The following is a 20989-nucleotide window of genomic DNA, read 5'->3' as shown; positions in this document are numbered from 1 at the left end:
CCTGCGCTGCTCCCAACGCTCATAGGAACTCAATGAGCGCCAGGAGCAGTGCGGGCCATTCAGCGCAGCTCTCTGCGCTAAAAACCACTAGCGCAGTTGATAAAAGAGGGGGTTAGACTTTCAGGTCAAGGAGCTGGTGATGAAGGGTCTGATGGTATCCCATACAACTCATCAGGAGAAAAGTCTGGGAAGTCGTCAGAAGAGTGTGGTGACAAATTGGAATCAGAGTCCTCACTGTCACCTCTTTTGGAAGAGGAATGACAAGGTGAACGTCGAGACTGGGATGATGAACGTCACTGAAAAGTTGATGTGCTTTGCTTCTTGGATAAAGGATACATGCTTACATCTCTTTGATGCAAATGCTCAGAGTCTGAGATTGATGTTTTGATGGACTGCGTGGTCGATGCTTAGACTGGGTCAAGACTGTGCAAGATGGTGCTGGAATTTGGACAGGATGCAACTGCAATAGCCCAGCTAACTCCTGGTGTAACAGTAGTCGATGTTGATCTTGCAGTGAAGGTTCCAGTACTGATACTGACAAAAGGTACATTAGATGCTTGGCTGCGTTGAGTGTTGAGGCATTTTGGACCTTGAAGATGAGGCACGCCTGGAGAAGATACCAGTCGTAGAGATGATCAGGCATCGTAGCAGCGATGAAAACATTCAAGATGATGCATGCTTCAAGATGGAGACATGTTTATGTTTCTTGGCTCCCTTACTAGGCTCCCCCGATGTCAGTGGCACCAAAGACAAAGATGCTGAACTCATAGTCGGCACAACTGGTGCTAGATCAAGGCTGTGAATACGAGAGTAGAGTATGCATAAATTGTGTCAATGAGCAGGACTCAGGCAGCAAACACACCTGTTATGTGGGTCTGTACCTGAAATGGTCCTCTGACATCAAGTGCACCACTTGAAGCTGCTAGGAGCCTTAGATAATCAATTGAAAAAATACCGACATAGTCAAAGAACTCAATGGCCCGAGGAGGTTGAGTAAATGCGACACTGAAAGTGTCGATGCTCCCGGTGTGAGAGTGAGTTGAAAACAGTCCAAGATCCAAAAAACCCTGAAAAGGGAAAAATTATTTTTAAATAAAATGATAAGAAATGAAAGAAAACAAAATATGACAAAATCTGAAGAAAAAAAAAAAGAACAGGAAGACACACACAAAAAAAAGCAGAAAGGTTTGACACGCTTAGACTAAAACACAGCTTCTCAGCTCACTGAAAACTAAGAATTGCAAGTCCTACAAGCCATCGTTGGGCAGAAAGGCACTGGCACACATGTAGTATAGGCGGTCTTCAAGTGACAATACATACGCTGAAACCGTGGATTGAAGACAAAGTTTTATTTTATTTTTCTTTCCAGCTTATGATTTATCTTTAATCTTATCTATTGTTTTACCTTTTGTCTTTGTTTTGTTCTATTTCTATCATTTAAATTTCTCCAGAATTCTACTGTTCAACGGCTCCCCCTTCTGCTTCTATTCCTTTCTCTCCTCTCTTCTACCTTCCAAAGTATTTAGATCAATGCTGTCTTGTTAAAATGTTTATTTTATTTTTATTTTTCCTCTAACTCTACTTTTCACTTCTCTATTACCCTCCAGGTACTTTAGTTAGATTGTGAGCCTTCGGGACAGTAAGGGAATTTTTCAAGTACCTTTCTTATTTCTAATCTTAATGTATATTTTCTGTAAACCGCTTAGAACCTAACGGATGTAGCGGTATATAAGAAATAAATTACATTACATTACATTTTTAGACTGTCTATGCCAGGTTTCATGGAAGACGTCATCCACACATGAGAATATAATGCCCGCTTGTCCTCAAATATATAACGTAAACATGTATTTATAGATTCAGTGGTCAGCACTGCATGCTAACATAAAGAAATCTAGCCATCAATTTCTTGTTAAAGATTCTGCACATCCCCAGATTCAGAAAGGGGTGCAAAAAGAGTCGAACAAAAGACCCGATATGGATGACTAAAATAGTGAAGGAAGCGATAGGCAATAAGAAAAATTCATTCAGGAAATGGAAAAAGGACAAAACTGAAGGGAACCAGAAGGAGCACAGGAAGTATCAAAAAGAATGTCACCATGTGGTTCGAAAAGCCAAAAGAGAGTATGAAGAGAGGCTAGCCAGGGAGGCACGAAATTTCAAACCATTCTTCAGATATGTTAAAGGGAAACAGCCAGCTAGGGAGGAAGTAGGACCGCTGGACGAAGGAGACAGGAAGGGAGCGGTGAAGGAGGAGAAAGAAGTCGCAGAAAGACTCAACATGTTCTTCTCGTCTGTATTTACAAACAAAGACACAACCAACATACCGGAACCTGAGCAAATCTTCAATGGAAATCAAGCAGAAAAATTAACATTCATGGAAGTGAGCCTTGATGATGTACACAGGCAGATAGAAAAACTTAAAACTGACAAATCCACGGATCCAGACGGAATCCATCCAAGGGTTCTGAAGGAATTAAAGGAGGAGATAGCAGAACTACTGCAGCAAATTTGCAACCTATCCTTGAAAACAGGCGTGATCCCGGAGGATTGGAAGATAGCCAACGTCACGCCCATCTTTAAAAAGGGATCAAGAGGTGACCCGGGAAACTACAGACCGGTGATTCTGACCTCGGTTCCGGGGAAAATGGCGGAAGCACTGATTAAAGAACACATCGATGAACATTTGGAAAGAAACGAACTTCTGATAACAAGCCAACATGGTTTCTGCAGGGGTAGATCGTGCCTAACAAACTTATTGCACTTCTTCGAAGGAATTAACAAATGGATGGACAGAGGAGACCCCATAGACATCATATACCTTGATTTCCAAAAAGCCTTTGACAAGGTGCCTCACGAGCGTCTACTCCGGAAACTGAAGAACCATGGAGTGGACGGAGACGTACATAGATGGATCAGAAACTGGTTGGCGGGTAGGAAACAGAGGGTAGGGGTGAAGGGCCACTACTCGGACTGGATGAGGGTCACGAGTGGTGTTCCGCAGGGCTCGGTGCTCGGGCCGCTGCTATTTAATATTTTCATAAATGATCTAGAAACAGGCACGAAGTGTGAGATAATAAAATTTGTGGACAATACAAAACTATTTAGTAGAGCTGGGACTAAAGAGGAATGCGAAGAATTGCAAAGGGACTTGAACAAACTGGGGGAATGGGCGGCGAGATGGCAGATGAAGTTCAACATTGAGAAATGTAAAGTATTGCATGTGGGAAGCGGAAACCTGAGGTACAACTATACGATGGGAGGGATATTAATGAATGAGAGTAACCAAGAAAGGGACTTGGGGGTAATGGTGGACATGACAATGAAGCCGACAGCACAGTGAGCAGCGGCCGCTAAGAAAGCAAATAGAATGCTAGGCATAATCAAGAAGGGTATTACAACAAGGACAAAAGAAGTTATCCTGCCATTGTATCGGGCGATGGTGCGCCCGCATCTGGAATACTGCGTCCAATATTGGTCGCCGTACCTTAAGAAGGATATGGCGTTACTCGAGAGGGTTCAGAGGAGAGCGACACCTTTGATAAAAGGGATGGAAAACCTCTCATATGCTGAGAGATTGGAGAAACTGGGTCTCTTTTCCCTGGAGGAGACTTAGAGGGGATATGATAGAGACTTATAAGATCATGAAGGGCATAGAGAGAGTAGAGAGGGACAGATTCTTCAAACTTTCAGAAAATAAAAAAACAAGAGGGCATTCGGGAAAGTTGAAAGGGGACAGATTCAAAACTAATGCTAGAAAGTTCTTCTTTACCCAACTTGTGGACACCTGGAATGCGCTTCCAGAGGACGTTATAGGGCAGAGTACAGTACTTGGGTTTAAGAAAGGATTGGATAATTTCCTGCTGGAAAAGGGGATAGAAGGGTATAGATAGAGGTTTACTGCACAGGTCCTGGACTTGTTGGGCCGCCGCGTGAGCGGACTGCTGGGCATGATGGACCTCAGGTCTGACCCAGCGGAGGCATTGCTTATGTTCCAGTCCATCTGTTGCTCTAAAAATCATCATATTGTGATAAGAAAGTCAGTCATTTCATGATGCTTAGAGGCCAGATTAAACACCTAACTATAAACAGAGAAATGTTTTTGGTCCCAGCCATGGATTATCACTGCAATGACTAAATTAAGAAGCGTTATAAAATAGGGGAAACTATGAATCGTTTATTGGGCTGGGTGGGGTAGATGAAATAGCTAAACATATGATTCCAAACATTTTTTTATACTGAAGAATAACTTCTAAACTGTTGACCAGAAAAGGGTAAATTAAGGCCTACAAGTCACAACCAATCCCAAAATGCCTTTCTTCCAGCTTGTAGTGACACCTTGTATTTCAGCCCATTGTCTCCCCTCCTTTCCCAGTGCTTCCTCCTAAAAGCATATACTATCTGAGCAGCACTAGGACACCACACTAATCAGGGATACATCATGAAGCATCATGGATTTGGCCTGTGCAAGGCTGCAGAGCAACAGCTAAATGAGGTAAAGGAAGACAACAGTACTTGTGCAAAAGACTTATTTATTTATAAAGCATTATCATATTCCATTCAATATTTTTGCTATCCAAGATGATTATAAGAAAATGTATAAACTTGCATGGTATTTGTGGACGCTTACTACTGGATTCCGGACTAGTACTACTGCCTTCTAATCTCAGAGCCTACACTATAGTCCCAATTAGCTGTATAGAAACATAACGACAAATAAAGACCAATTGGCCCATCTAGTCCGCTCATCCGCAGTAACCATTATCTCTTTCCGAGAGATCTATCCCAGGCCCTCTTGAATTCAGACACAGTCTATCTTCACCACCTCTTCCGGGAGACTATTCAACGCATCTACCACCATTTCTGTAAAAAGTATTTCCTTAGATTACTCCAGAGCCTATCACCTCTTAACTTCAACTTATGCCCTCTCATTGCAGTTTTCTTTCAAATGAAAGAGACTCGACTCATGCGCATTTGCCTTATGACAAAGACCACACACCATTTTGTAGCCTTCCTCTGGACCAACTCCATCCTTTTTATATCTTTTTTAAAGGTGCGGCTTCCAGAACTATACACAATGTTCTAAATGAGGTCTCACCAGAGTCTTAAACAGGGGCATTAATTTTTTTTACTAAAATAAATGAGAAGAAAAAGAACAAATGACTGAAAAAAAGTTACAAACCGCAAGAGCAGGAAGGCAAACGGAATCAACAGTCATTGAAACGTGACTTCTTAGCTCCGCAGAAGCTAAGAAACTGAGGGACAGTGCACCTACGTCGGGCGGGAAGGCACTCGCACATGCATGATGCGGGCTACTGCAAACTTTCCAAGATCTTAAAATGTCGATGCACTTTTGAAGTGTCCGTAACAGGGCTCCGTCGGGGCTCATGTGTGAGAATATGCTGACTGCTTGTCCTGGATAATATATAAAATCCTTTGATTGCAGCCACAGGTGATATCAAATACCACAAAATCCATCCCCTTTCATCTTTCTTATCCACCCCCCTCAACATGGCCCTACAGGCAAAAGGTTTGCTTACCTCTACCCAACTGTTTTATCAGTTCAAATCATCTTTCATTTCCAAAGTGTGCTGCTGCTACTGCAGCAGCAGCAGCTAAGAGCAAATAGTATCCTATGAATCATTAGAAAAGGAATGGAAAATAAAAATGAGAATATTACAAGAATAACATCTTTGTATCGCTCCATGGTGTGACGCCTCAAATGCAATGACTAGAATTGTACATAGTATCTCAAAAGAATATAGCAGAATTAGAAAGGTTACACAAGGGAAAGAAAATAAAATGGGATTAGACAACTTCCCTATGAGGAAAGGCTAGAGAAGCTAGGGCTGTTCATCTTGGAGAGACAGCTGAGGAAATATATAAGATGTCTATAAAACTCTGAGTGAAGTGGAACAGGTAAACATGAATCACATGGTTCTTCTTTCCATAAATACTAGAACTAAGGGGTACGTACACCCTGAAGCTACTAAAGTAGTAGCGGTAAATTTAAAAACAAAGAAAATATTTCATTCAACAAAATTAAAACTATGGAATTTATGTTTATTAAGGTGCTTATATACTTACTACCTTTTGCAAGATCATCAAGGTGGTTATTACATTCAGGTACTCTAACCATACTTCCCTATGCCCCGGCAGGCTCACAGTCTACCTTATTTATTTATTCAATTTTCTATACCGTTCTCCCAGGAGCTCAGAACTGTTTACATGTTTCTAGCATTTTTCCCTGTCTATCCTAGCAGGCTCAGAATCTATTAATGCACCTATAGTACCTGGGGCAACTGAGGGTTAAGTGGCTTGTCCAAGGTCACAAGTGACACAGGGATCAAACCTGCAACCTCAGTGTGCTGAGGCAGCAGTTCTAACCACAAAGTCAGTGTTTCTCAACTTGGTCCTGGAGTACCTCCCTTGCCAATCAGGTTTCCACAATATCTACAATATACATAAATTTGATTTGCATATACCACCTCCATTATATGTAAATTTCTTCCATACAGATTCATTGTGGATATTCTGTAAAACAGACTGGCAAGGGGGTACTCCAGGACCAAGTTGAGAAACACTGCACTAGATCACACCTCAAGAGAATGTGATGAAAGCAATTAGAGTAGTGGGTTTTTTTTTTAAAGATTTGGATAATTTTCCTAAAAGAAAAATCCATTAGCCATTACTAAGATGAACTTGGAAACATAACACTGCTTATTTCTAGGATAAGCAGCATAAAATCCAGTTTACTGTTTTGGGATCTTGCCAGGTACTTGTGACCTGGATTAACCAACAGAATACTGGGTTTGATGGACCTTCTATCTATCCCAGCAATGCTTGTGTTGTTATGGAATGTAGTAGACTGGTAAGGCAAGGTTTCCCTTGACTAAATCCATGCTGGCTATATGTCATTAATCCCATGCCTTTGTATATGCACAGTCTCTACCATTTTGCCCAGCATCAATCTATACATTCCTAGATCAAACCCTTTTTTTTTTTTTTTTTTTTAAATGGCAGTACATTGGTCACCCTCCACTCTTCCAGTATCATGCTTGATTTTGAAGATAAATTACAGTAATAGCTCTGCAAGTTCATTTTTCAGTTCTTTCAGTACTCTGAGATGTTATTATCATCCAGTCCAGGCAATTTTCTACTCTTCAGTTTGTTAAATTTCTCATAACATCTTCCAGGTTTACAGAGAATTGATGCAGTTTCTGCCTACTCTAATAGAGATGTGTGCAAATGGCATATGGGTGGAGGAGAGAAGAAAAGAGGAAGATAAATCCAGGGACAGAAGAGAGTGAGGACGCTGTACAGTGGGAGGGAGAAATGCTGAACCATGCTAGGAGGAACCAATGGCCAGCAACCGCTTGAAGAAGCATTTGCAGAAGACAGGAAAGCAGAAATAAAGAAACTGGAACTTGATGGAAAAATAAATCTCCAGACAACAAAGGTAAACAAATGAATTTATTAACTGAAATACATTAACTTTGGCAATGTATTTGTGTTCAACATAAAAGGAAACGCATTTGTTTTTATTGCTCCCGTGTTGAAGTATTTCCTGTAGCTGGTGGAGATCCTCAAGCACCGCCAGCTGAGGACATCCACTGGAGATGGCCAGAATTTCCCTGCTACCAAGCATAGCAGTCGCTTAGCAGCCTTGAGCCAGCATCTTTGGCTTAGGAACATTGCTGCTGCCTGGCAAGCTTGGTAAAAGGGATTTTTAGGTACCTTTTGAGGAAGTTTTCAGCTGACAGCTTGAGGGTCTTCATCGAATATTTACATACCGTATTTTTCGCTCCATTAGATGCACTTTTTTCCCTCCAAAGTGGGTGGAAATAAGGGTGCGTCTTATGGAGTGAATACCCAAAGCGCCCCCCCCCCCCACCCCACCTCCATTACATTATTTTAATGCTGCCACCCTCCCTGAGAATGGCTCACAAGATTGGTTGGCTGCCTGGTCCCGCCACTCCCCCCCCCCCCCAAGAACTGATGGCTGACGCAGCTGCTGGCTCCTCTTCTGTTATCTCGCAGCATAGCAGCACACCAGGCTGCCTGCCTGGTCCCGCGCTGCTTCCCACGAGAACTGAGTTCTTACAGGAAGCAGCATGGGACCAGGCAGGCAACCTGGTGCGCCACTGTGCCACTCTCAGAGAGGCAAGATGTCACGTCAAGTGAAGGAGGGCGCCAAAATTAAAAATAAAAAGATACATACGGGGAGGCGGGGGGGGGGGGAAGAGGAAGATGGCTGGGGCTGCCTGCCTGGAGTGTAGGGAGGAAGAGGCCAGGGCCTGCCTGCCAAATTAAAAATAGGGATGGAAGAGGGAGAGGCCAGGGCGTGCCTGCCTGCAGAATAAAAAATAGGGAGGGAGAGGCCAGGGCCTGCCTGCCCACCCTACCAAATTAAAAATAGGGATGGAAGAGGGAGAGGCCGGGTTCAGCCTGCTGCCTGCCTGGGAGGGAGGAGGGAGAGGCCAGGGCTTGCCTGCCCACCCTGACAAATTAAAAATAGGGAGCAAGGAGGAAGAAGCCAGGTCTTTCCTGCTGGGGGGGGGGGGGGGAAGGCCTATCTGCCTACCTACCCGCTTGCCCTGTCCCTACCTGCCACTAGACCACCAGAAGAGGGACAAGGTAGAGCCTGGCAGGGAGGGGGGGAACAGGGTGCAGAGCTTGGCAAGGAGTGTGGTGTTGGGTGCAGAGCCTGGCAGGGAGAATTTAGTTCAGAATGTTTTTTTCTTGTTTTCCTCCTCTAAATCTAGGGTGCGTCTTATGGTCAGGTGTGTCTAATGGAGCGAAAAATACAGTATTTACATTAGAGGCTCTGGCAGAGACTTGTTTACAAAGTACATATTTTCCCCATTTAATATTTACAAATTAATAAAGTAGCCTTGCTTATTTGTAAATTGAGTCTCTGCTAGAGCCTCTAATGCAGTAGCATAATTAAATAACTACTTCTGAAGTACATGGGGACAGGTTTGATTTCTGTCCCTACTCAACTCTCTACTAAGGACTGCCATTCCAAATTATTGCTAATCAACCACCAAGAGAGAGACCATTTGAAAGAAACAGTGAATGTTATTACATTCTGGAGACTGAGCCATTGAGAATACAGGGTCCAATAGAGGCATGCAGTAGGAATTACATGGACAGTAAAGGCCATGAGGCCTAAGATCGAGGCTTGTTCTTCTAAAGTAGGCTTTGAAACTATGCTTGTTAAGAACTAGTCAGCATTCTATTTTAGATTTTTAATTCCTAAACTTTCAGTTTTTTTCTTATCTTTTCATTACTGTTTATTATTTTTTTAGGTCTAAATTTTAATTAAATATGATATTTAGGTAACTTTATTCTTTATTTGTATTGTATATTAGGATATATTATAATATTATACGCAGGAAAAGCACAGTTACTTACCGTAACAGGTGTTATCCAGGGACAGCAGGCATATATTCTCACATGTGGGTGACGTCATCTACGAAGCCCCAGCGCGGACAGCTTTTCAAGCAAACTTGATTGAAGTTTCAAGTTTGCTACACTGCACCACGCATGTGCATGCCTTCTTGCCCACTGGAGGGCGCATCCCCACCTCGTGGTCCTCAGTTCCATAACCAGCAAAGAAGCCATCCCCGGGGAGGAGGGCGGGTTGTGAGAATATATGCCTGCTGTCCCTGGATAACACCTGTTACGGTAAGTAACTGTGCTTTATCCCAGGACAAGCAGGCATGATATTCTCACATGTGACTCCAAGCCAACCAAAAAAGGGCAGGTGGGAGGATGGCAATTTAGGAAAACAGATTACGTAACACCGACTGGCCAAACCGGCCGTCGCTTCTGGACAAAGTATCCAGACAGTAGTGGGAGGTGAACGTATGAACCGAAGACCAAGTGGCAGCTTTACATATGTCCTCCACAGGAGTAGACCGGAGGAAAGCAACAGAAGCTGCCATCGCCCGGACCTTATGCCCCGTGACTCGACCATGGAGCGTGAGACCAGCCTGAGCGTAGCAAAAAGAAATACAAGCAGCTAGCCAGTTGGACAAGGTGCGCTTGGAAATAGGATGTCCCAGCCGATTCGGATCAAAGGACAAAAATAATTGAGGAACCTTCTGATGAGACTTGGTACGTTGGAGATAAAAAGCCAACGCCCTCTTACAGTCCAGCGTGTGAAGCGCCGCCTCACCAGGATGAGAGTGGGGCTTCGGGAAAAACACCAGAAGAACAATAGACTGATTGAGGTGGAAATCAGACACAACCTTAGGTAGAAATTTAGGATGGGTGCGAAGAACCACCTTGTCATGATGGAATACAGTAAAGGGCGGGTTCGCAACCAAAGCCTGTAGCTCACTAATCCGACGAGCAGACGTGAGCGCAAGTAAAAAGACCACCTTCCAAGTGAGAAACTTAAGAAGAGACTTGTCAATCGGCTCAAAAGGAGGTTTCATCAGTTGAGCCAAGACCACATTAAGATCCCAAACTACAGGAGGAGGTTTCAGAGGAGGATTAATATTAACTAAACCCCTCATGAAACGAACCACCAGAGGATGAAGAGAGAGAGAACGTCCCTCTAGATGCCGATGGAAAGCAGCAATAGCACTAAGATGTACCCGGATGGAAGTTGTCTTCAGCCCAGACTCGGACAATTGCAACAAATATTCCAGAACCGAGGACACCGGAACCAAACTTGGATCCAGATGGTGCGAGGTACACCAGGATGAAAATCTGGTCCACTTCTGAGAATAACAAAGCCGAGTCGAGGCCTTGCGCGAAGCTTCCAACACCTCCCTGACCGCCGAAGTCAGGGGGAAAGGAACCAAGCCGTCAGATGTAATGACTGAAGATTGGGATGCAACAGCGAACCCCGACTCTGAGACAGCAGAGAGGAACACCGGCAGAAGTAGAGGCTCCCTGGTACTGAGTTGAAGAAGCAGGGAGAACCAGTGCTGATGAGGCCAACGAGGCGCAATGAGAATCATAGTGGCGCTGGATGACTTGAGGTGAACCAACGTCCTCAAGATCAGAGGAAAAGGAGGAAACGCATAAAGGAATCTCCCTTCCCAGTCGAGAAGGAAGGCGTCTGCCTCGAGACGGTCCTGGGAGTAAATCCATGAACAGTAGAGGGGCAGTTTGTGAGTCTCCGGGGAGGCAAACAGATCCACCTGAGGTGTTCCCCAGCGGTCGAAGACCTCGCGCAGAACTCGGGAGTTTAGCGACCACTCGTGCGGCTGGAGAAGACGACTGAGTTTGTCGGCCAGACAATTCTTCTCTCCCTGAATGTAAACCGCCCGCAGGAAGATGTTCTGGGAAGTCGCCCATTCCCAAAGGCGCAAGGCCTCCTGGCACAGGGACCAGGAGCCCGTTCCCCCTTGCTTGTTCACATAATACATTGCCACTTGGTTGTCCGTCCGTACCAGGACCACCTGATTGCGCAGATGACCGAACGCCCGAGCTGCCAGAAAGATGGCACGAAGCTCCAACACACTGATGTGACACAGACGGTCCTCCGCCGACCATAGCGCTTGAGTCCGCAGACCGTCTAGGTGAGCCCCCCACGCATACTCTGAAGAGTCCGTGGTCAGGACCTTGTGATGTGGAGGGACGAGAAAGAGCAAACCCCCGAAAAGATTGGAAGAGTTGGTCCACCAACGGAGCGATCGTCTCAAGGAAGGAGTGACCGCTACAGGGAGGGATAGCGGGTCTCGATCCTGACGCCACTGGGAGGCCAAGGTCCACTGAGGAATTCTCAGATGCAATCTGGCAAACGGCGTGACATGAACTGTCGAAGCCATGTGGCCGAGTAGAATCATCAGCCTGTGCGCAGAGACGGAGCGCTGCCGCAGAATCTGGCGGGCCAGGCAAAGCAGAGCCCCCAGTCTCGACGAGGGAAGGAACGCACGAAGGCGAACCGTGTCCAGCACTGCCCCGATAAACTGAAGGGATTGAGCCGGGCACAACTGCGACTTGGGAAAATTTACCTCGAACCCCAGACGTTGGAGAAAACTGATAGTCTGTCGGGTCGCTGAGATAACCCCCTCCCGGGACGAAGCCTTGATCAGCCAATCGTCCAGGTAGGGGAAGACCTGCAGTCCCTGAGATCTTACGGCAGCCGCGACCACCACCATACACTTTGTAAAGACCCGAGGAGACGAGGCCAGCCCGAAGGGAAGGACGCGATATTGGAGGTGCAACTCCCCCACCTGGAACCGTAAGTACTGGCGGAAGGCGGGATGCACCGGAACATGAGTATATGCTTCCTTCAGGTCCAGGGAGCACATCCAGTCCCCCGATTCTAACAGAGGGTACAGGACTGGAAGGGACAACATACGGAACTTCTCCCGGACCAGGAACTTGTTGAGCCTCCTGAGGTCCAGAATTGGGCGTAAGTCCCCTGTCTTCTTCGGGACCAAAAAGTAACGGGAGTAAAACCCCCGTCCCCTTTGGTTCGGGGGCACGGGCTCCACCGCCCGAAGGCTCAACAAGGACCTGGCTTCCGCCAGGAGAATAGGAAGCAGGTGTCAACAGCCAGGGGAAGCCCCCGGCGGATGTTCTGGCGGCATGGCTAAGAAGTTTAGCGAGTAACCCTCGGAGATGATCCGGAGCACCCAAGCGTCCGACGTGATCTCGGCCCAGGCTGGAAGAAAGGCCTGCAATCGGCCCCCGATAGGAAGGGGGTCTTTTGACAGTGCGGAGGGGGCCCGCCCCCAACAGTGCATCACGTCAAAAAGACGGAGCGGGTTTAGACGCTCCTTGCGCAAGAGGCTTTGGTTGGGACGCCCTGCCCTGCTGCTGGGGACGTTGGGGCGGTGGCCTGGAGAAGGCCGGCGTCGACTTCTGCGGGTACCGCCGCAGAGGGGGTCTAAACGGCTTCTGCGGCGGAGCCCGGGGTTTGGGACGGACCAACGAGGCAATAGAGCGCTCGTGTTCAGACAAACGCTTGGTCGCCGCCTCCAAGGATTCGTCAAACAACTCTGAGCCAACACATGGAAGATTGGCCAGACGTTCTTGCAAATTCGGGACCATATCCAGGGTACGGAGCCATGCCAGGCGGCGCATGGCCACCGAGAAGGCGGACACGCGAGAGGCGAGCTCAAATGCGTCATACACAGCATGGAAGAGGTAGAGACGCAGTTGGGACAAATTGGACATAAAAGCCCCAAAATCCTCTTTATGGGAATCCGGCATGACTCCATAATCCCTCGGCAACGACTTCACCATCTGTCTCAAATAAGACGAGAAGGTGAATGCGTAATTTAGGACCCTGGTCGCCATCAAAGAGTTGGAATAGAGGCGACGACCAAACTTGTCCAAGGTCCGTCCCTCCCGTCCGGGGGGAACCGCCGCAGAGACCCTGGAAGGCTGCGACTTCTTCAAAGCCGACTCCATCAGTAGGGACTGGTGGGACAGCTGTGCCTTATCAAAGCCCTTGCACGGAACAGTGCGATACTTGGACTCCATCTTAGAAGGCACCGCTGTGACTGTAAGAGGGGAGTCAAGGTTCCTCAAAAAGGTCTGGCTAAGAACCTTATTAAGAGGGAGCCGAGGCTTCTCTCTGGGGGGAGAGGGTAAATCCTGCTCCTCCAAAAACTCCTTGGTGTACTGTGATCCTGCTCCCAGATCAAGGTCCAAAGCCCTTCCCATATCTAGAACGAATCTAGAGAAAGAGGAGGGCTTTGAAGGTGGAGATGGAGATCGAGACGAGCGCCTCGCCAAGAAGGAAGGAGAAGCCTCGCGTGAGTAACGAGGTTCCCTTCCCGTGCCAGACCCCGAACCCCAAGAAGCTGCACCGAGCGATCGAGGCGGGGTCGGGGACCGCCCATGCCCCGAGGAACCCCTTCGGGAAGTCCCCGGGGTATGGGGCACCGAGGCACGCCCCTTTCGTCTTGGCAAAGAGTCCCTCGAGCACTCAACCTCAGACGAACGGAACAGCCTCGGATTATCGAGGCGTAGTTCGGAGACCCGCAGGGTCTCCGCCCCGGTCGTCGAGGAGCGACCGCGGCGTCGAGGAGAAGCCCGTTGGCGTTTGGGCTTCCTCGATCGACGCTTCGCCCGAGGCCGACCCGAGGGCGAGGAACCCCGGGAGGAGCTCGACGAGGACGAAGAGGAAGAGATCCTCCGAACTCGCCGCACCTTGTCCCGAGGCCGCACACTCCGCTCAGGCTGGTCCGCCGAGGTCGAGGGCAAGGTCGGGGCCGAAGCCGAAACCCCCCCCCCCCGGGCCCGAAGTCGAGGGCACCGAGACCGAGGTCACCGACGCCGGGGCAGCCGAGGCCGAAGCCTGCTGAAGGTGCGTGAGGGCCCCGGACAGCTCCGAGGCGATGAGAGCCCGGAGCAAGTCCTGGAAGACGGGTACCCCCATCAAGACTCCATCATAGCCGGCAGATCCGGGGCCGTCGGGTGTTCCCTCGAGGGCGACCTCGGTACCGAGTATTCCCGCGGGGCACCCGACTTCGGCTCTCGGGGCGGGGCCGAGGACTACCCAACCGCCCCCGCCGAGGAACTCGAGGATGGCTTCTTCGAGGCTGAAAGTGAAGAAGGAAGTGAGGACTTACCCTTCACCGACTTCGGAGTTGAAGACACCGGCTTCGACGTCGAGGGCTCCCGGGGCGAGGACGAAGGAGTCGAGGCCGAGGTCAAGGCCGGGGCCGAAGCCGAGGCCGACGTCGAGGCCTTCCCCGCCACGGGGTCCACTGCAAACAGCTCCGCCATACGAGCCTGACGGCGGCGGAGAGCTCTCCTCTGAAAAGTGGAGCACCGGGAACAAGTGTCGGTGGGGTGCTCAGGGCCCAGACAACGCAAGCACCACCGGTGAGGATTGGTAATAGAAAGAAGCCGATCGCACCGGGTGCACTTTTTGAAGCCCGTCAGAGGACGGGACATGGGCCCAAAAACCGGCCGGGAACAAGCGAGGTCCCGCGGCCGCCGGGAGCCCCCAGAGCCGAATGAAAAAGGTTTTTTTTTTGTTTTTTGTTTTCGACGAAAACTGAAAGAAATAAAAGGAACAAAAAAGAGAAACACAGCGACCGAGTCAAAAAAGAGACACAGCCGCGGTGACAGAAGGCAAAACTAAGAGCACAATTTCCACAGGGCTTCTGGCTCCGCGGAAGAGAATGAACTGAGGACCACGAGGTGGGGATGCGCCCTCTAGTGGGCAAGAAGGCATGCACATGCGTGGTGCAGTGTAGCAAACTTGAAACTTCAATCAAGTTTGCTTGAAAAGCTGTCCGCGCTGGGGCTCCGTAGATGACGTCACCCACATGTGAGAATATCATGCCTGCTTGTCCTGGGATAAATGAAATTACTGAAAGATATTTATGTTACCTGTATAGATAATAGTGTAATATGTGGAATATCTTTTGTTCTTTCATTTGTATGACACTGTTTTTGATTAAAAATCAATAAAGAATTAAAAAATAAAAAATTTGTAATTGCAGTTAAAGGTGTTATTTTTTTGCCACTGCAGCTCTTTATGACTCTGAGCAGGTCACACAGCACACTTCTACTAAGCTGTGGAAGATGTTTCTACCACAACCCTGAGCGCTATACTCTGCTGCTGCTCCAATGCCCATAAAATTCCTATGAGTGTTGTAGCATTTAACAGTCAGGGCAAAGGTAGAAATCTCTACCACAGCTTAGTAAAAGAGGGCCACGATAAGCTGCAGGGAACAAAAACATACCTTTAAGTCACAAGATAAAAGATGTTAATTGAAAAAGCAGTTCTACTAAAAACCTCAACATATGTCAAAAAAATACCTGGGGATTGTGTGAACCACATTGTGCACTATGTTCTGCAACTGTACACTCATTCAGAGCTGATAAAGCTATGTAGCAAACAAGCATAGCATTCTGAAACATTTTCTTTCCATAAGATTGCAAGGTCTTAGCCTCCCTAACTTTACCAAGAAAATGAAGTCTCTGAATCCATTCTCAGAAGAGCCAAAAAAGTTTCTCAATCCCACACCCTTTTGGTTTTTATAGTCAACCTTCTAATTACCCTGCTGATTTGGGGTGGGGTGTGTGTGGAAGAGCAGGGTCTCCCATATTTTCATCTACACCAGCTTCACAATTCTGTGCATGGGGGGGAGGCATAGGATAACCATAGAATCAGCTCTTGGTTCATCCTCAGTGTTTTAATCAAATGGGTTTGATTTAGCCTTCTCTTGTACAAAATCAGAAAAGGGGATGATCTAAGGGAAGGTTCAAGTGGTCCCCTCCTTCAAGAGGGGTTCTGGTTCCTCTTCAAAGGCTTAGAGCAGTCAGAATTAGGCTTGTATAAATACAGGCAGTCCCCAGTTTAAGAACGTCTGACTTACATCACTTATACTTACAAATCAGGGTCTTGCCTCTCCCTTCTTGTACCAACACGACCTTCCTCCTCCCTTCCGTGTCCCAAATTCATGCCTGCCTCCCTCCCTCCCTCGTTTAGTAGTGCTGCCCGATACATTGTAAATCAATTTGTGGTTTTGTTTAAAGCGGGCTCGACCATTTGACCAGGTCTCCTAAAATAGGTGTGCCAGCATTGCTTCGTGCTGGCCGTCTGCCACTCCTACTTTAAGGAGCCCCTCTGGTCAGTCAGGAAGTGCTGCAGTGCACAGGCGTCCACTGGCTTCCCCCCTGGCCTCCCCGTCTTACCTTCAGCTAATTAGACAGCCTGCAGACAATCGCTAGAGCTGTAGCGATCCTAGGAGGCTGGCGTTGTCCTCCGCCCCTGACGTAAAAGGGGGGCAGGACTGCATCAGAGGAACATGCTGCCCTAATTAACTGAAGGCGAGACCGGAGGACATGCAGGCCTTCTTGGGGGGGGTGGGGGAAGAGGCCTGGTGTAGAAGTACACAGAGGGAGGGAGATCCAAAGAGATGTCCATTTGCTGGACCGGGGGTGTGTGTGAAAGAAATAATGGGTCTAAAAACAAAGAAGAGGGAGAGAGATGGTGGACAATGGGATTTAGGGAGGGAACAGAAAGGGAGAGAACTTGGATACAAGAGATGGTGTAGAGGGGGGAAAGAGATACTGGATAGGGGATAGTTGGGAAGAGAAAGGGAGAGCTGGTGGTGGTGAAGGAGGGAGAGATGCTGGATGAAAGGGTAGTTGAGGAGAAATGGTGGATCTAGCGATGGTGGGGTCCATCGCTGCAGCTGCGGGGATGGAAATGAAAAGACCTCCAGCAGAGGGAAACAGAAGGGGAAGACAGAGATGGAAGATGGATGGTTAGCACAGAAAAAGAAGAAAATGACAAATGGGCAGGAGACCCTGGCAAATGAGTTATCAGAAGATGTTTGTTGCAGAGCCTGGGATCAACAAAAAGGTAAAAAAAATAATTGTATTTTCCGTTTTGTGATTACACTATCAGATTGAAATGTGTACCCTGCCAGAGCTGGTATCAGACCATGGACGTGAGCTAGGATTTAACAGAGACGAAAGTATTTTTTACTTTGTTTATACCACATCGCCAGTGTGGGTAGGAGAGGGCACAGAGGGTGGGTGAAGAGGCTATATGTGTATCCTGCCAGAGCTGGTATTAGACAGCTTTGTGAAGTGTAGTTAGGAGGCAGCCGGCCAGCAGAGGTAAACACCCACAGAAGAAAGGGAGGCACAAATTTGGGAAGCAGAATGGAGGGAAATTTGACGAAGGCATGTTGACATAGGGTATGTTAGGACATGGGAGGAGGAGGGTCACTTTGGGAAAGGAAATGTGAAACAGAGTCATGTTGGGACACAGAAGGAAGGGAGGAAGCACAAACTTCAGACATAGGATGGACCAATGGATAGTGAGGGAAAGATGCTGAAGTGGGGAGGGAATAGAAAGGGAGAATTGTTGGACATGGGTGTCTGAGTGAGGGAAACAGATGGTGCACATGGGAAAATTGAGAAAGCAGTGAATTGTTGGGCACAGGGAGAGAGAAATATTGGACATGTGGTAGAAGAGGTGTGAAGCACAGATGCATGGGATGAGAGGGAGAAATGTTGGATGTGATGGAGAGGGAACGGTGGGACAGATAAAGAACAAAAGTGTAAACCTATCTTTTCTTTCTATTTAAACTATAGTACTTTGAGGACTGTTTAATGTTTTTATAGACAGTGTAATAATGTACAGGATCCAAGCTACATACAAATTCAACGGTTTGAAAAAAAGGAATTGTTCTTAACCCGGGGATGCCTGTACTCTTGAAAAGGTATGAATATCAACCAGCTGCACATGCTTACACCATGGCTAGACCTGGGCTAGGGGCTTCAAGGTACCAGGGACCCCTCAGTGTCCTGAAAAAAAAAGCTTCCTTACTAAAAGGACAGGAGAACACCACCATATCAGTGCATACCAGCTCCAAAGCCCTTTGAAACCATGGTATTGATGTGCTTCTTAAAGGCCGTGGGTAGGCTTCTAAAATAGACTGAAGTCGCCGAAATGCCCTCATCAATGCTCTTGTTTCCCCAGCCTCTGTAGAAAAGTGAAAACTGATCTGGTCAAGGGCAAAAAGGCACACACATGCACAATGAATCGCTGTCACTAGCTTCTGGAAAAGATGCTGTGGAGTATTCCTGGGGCAAGCGCTGTCTGATGACATCATCTACCCTATTATCTAGAAAATTACATCGTGCTTGCCTTTAGAGAAAAGGGCAGCTTCCCTGGATCTAATACATTCCACCCCAAGAGGGTTCAACCTTTACCCATCTTTGCACACAGATAAAAGCCGGACTCCACACCTTCCAAACACTACAAGTTCAGCACCTTTAGTTTTTATTATGAAGTAGAATGCATCAGGTCTTGCTATATTATATATTTTTCTTGTATTATTTATTGTACCTCCAAGTAGAGACTGGTTCCAACTGAAATGAAGGACATAGTAGTATCAGGAACTGTCAAGACCAAAAAATGTATGCAAAATGATCTCACATTTCCAAGGAATAAAATTATACTGTACATCATAAGTTTAGCACATACTATTCAGTGTGTTTTATCTGATTTTCAATTTAGTCTTAAGCAATATACTCTGGACTCTCTACCATAGCAATTGTCACTTTAGAAATGAACTTATTAGTAGAATTCTATGAGAAAAGTTCATATGAACACTAATCATCAATGCAGAAAACTTATTAAAAAGTTAATACAAAAAATGCCATTTCATAAAATACACGAAAATAACAGACAATAAAACTAGTACGATGTAACTTTCTACGAGGACATTAATCAGTATTCTCTGCACCCAAATACAGCACATTAGTAGAGCGACAAGAGATATATGGTACTAATGATAAACGTTCATTGATTTTACAGGCAATTCTGAAGTCAGAGGAAACTCGAATAACGGAAATAAAAGTTCCATTTTCTTAAAAACAGCTTACGGCACATAGCCAGAATTAAATATTTGTGACCGATTTTTAAAGAAAGTTATCCCATCCCCTTCCTCACAAAAGAAAAAAAAAGTGTACGCAGGTTTTATAAAACTCTCTTACAGATACCAAATTAAAAAGGGTTGGGAAATAATTATAAAATTTGTTTCAACCACTTACTACCCAAGAACATTTCAACTCGCAGAAACATACTTTAACAAGAAAAATACACACACCACAAAACTATACACCAACTGCAGCAGCGCTCAACGAACTATCTTACATTAAAATAGGCGTTTCCCAACAATAACAGAAAAAAAAAAAAAAAAAAGTCAGTGCCGTAGGTAGAACTGACAAAATATCATGTGGAGAAAGACAGAAGCCGAACGAAGGAAGCACTCGTATCCGAAACAGTAACAGCTAAGTCCCCAAAGCAAACTAGTGTAACCAGATCCAAGGCTCTTCCCTTACTGGTCCAGTTCACGTATTGGAAAAAGAAAAAATAAGTCTTCGATCAACCAAGAGAGAATATGGCGCAGACGCTCCGAGAGACAAAGCGTACGCGACATCATCCCCGCTGCCTAATGATGGCGTGTTTGGGTTTTTTTTTTTTTTTTTTTTTTTATCTCGGCGAGGGAGGAGAAGCGAGGCCGCCGCTCTGCTGAGTATCATTACGCCTTTCGCTGTCTCCCTGCGCGTCTCCCGCCGCTCTTTCCAGCTCTCGGTCTGTCGGCCATATCCCAGTGCACAATGGCCGCGGCTCTACCTCAGACGCGCGCACAAGCGGCAGTATCGCCACCATATCCGGGGACTATATGCGTCGCCGAAAAACGCTTTTTTCTCACCGAACCGAGACCCGTCGGCTTCCCCGGTCCCGTGTTTCCAGAGCTCGGGTCTAGGTGGAATTTATTGGTGGGCCCGGCCCCTTGTTTACCTGCCTCGGCGATGGTTTTGTCCCTCAGTTTGGGAGGCCGGCCCCGCGGCATAGTTTTTCTCTGGCGGTAGTGGGGTTGGGCGGCTCGGGCGCTGCAGCAAATTATATGGATAGAAAAAAAGGCCAATGTGCGCGAGCCTAGCTACAGAGGCGCTGTTGAGGAGTGCACGTGCTCGCGCACGAGGGAGTGAGGGGCGCGTGCTCTCGGCTTGGAGTCCTAACTCTTAAGAGCGTGTATGAGGGAAAGACGAAGCAGGATGGAAGGATCGCCGATAGCTTGGATCCGAGTCCTAGATTTGGGTGGCGCCATTGTCCTTCTGCAACCCATTGAAAGACGTAACAGATGCCCTCAAAGCTTAGGTGATTGGGGGGGGGGTGTCTTCTTTTTTTTGCGGGGGGAGTGGGGTTGCGCAGGTACAAAGTAAGCCAGGATTGTAGATTTTGTACCTTTCTTTCCTCTTCCAGCGGCTAACTAATGCATGGCAATTGAAGATGTTAGAATATTAGGTTTGTTCTTCAAAAAAAGTTAACAAAGTAGCTTTGATGGAAATGGCACGTTTAAAACTAAATGTTCAAAGATGAAACATAAGAACTTAAGCAGTGCCTCTGCTGGGTCAGATCAGAGGTCCATCACGCCCAGCAGTCCGCTCACGCCCATCAATTTTAAGGGGGGAAGTTACCAATGTGGGCTATTGTTATTTGGTGGTGTTTTTACTACCAATTCATGCT

At 47.0% G+C, this 20989-nt stretch overlaps 1 protein-coding gene across 2 annotated transcripts in view; it reads right to left on the bottom strand.

Moving 5' to 3' along the window:
* ZNF236 (zinc finger protein 236) overlaps positions 1-20596 on the bottom strand; it is a 348597-nt gene extending 328001 nt beyond the window's left edge. For both annotated transcript variants that reach the window (XM_033934375.1, XM_033934376.1), the window contains exon 1: positions 20261-20596. In XM_033934375.1, the coding sequence (XP_033790266.1) occupies positions 20261-20312 (52 nt within the window). In that variant the 5' untranslated portion in view covers positions 20313-20596. The remainder of the gene's footprint in view (positions 1-20260) is intronic.
* Between the last annotated feature and the right edge of the window lie 393 nt (positions 20597-20989).

Source organism: Geotrypetes seraphini, chromosome 2 (assembly GCF_902459505.1).
Source record: "Geotrypetes seraphini chromosome 2, aGeoSer1.1, whole genome shotgun sequence".
NCBI lineage: Eukaryota > Metazoa > Chordata > Amphibia > Gymnophiona > Dermophiidae > Geotrypetes > Geotrypetes seraphini.
This window is presented reverse-complemented; position numbering and strand designations above follow the sequence as displayed.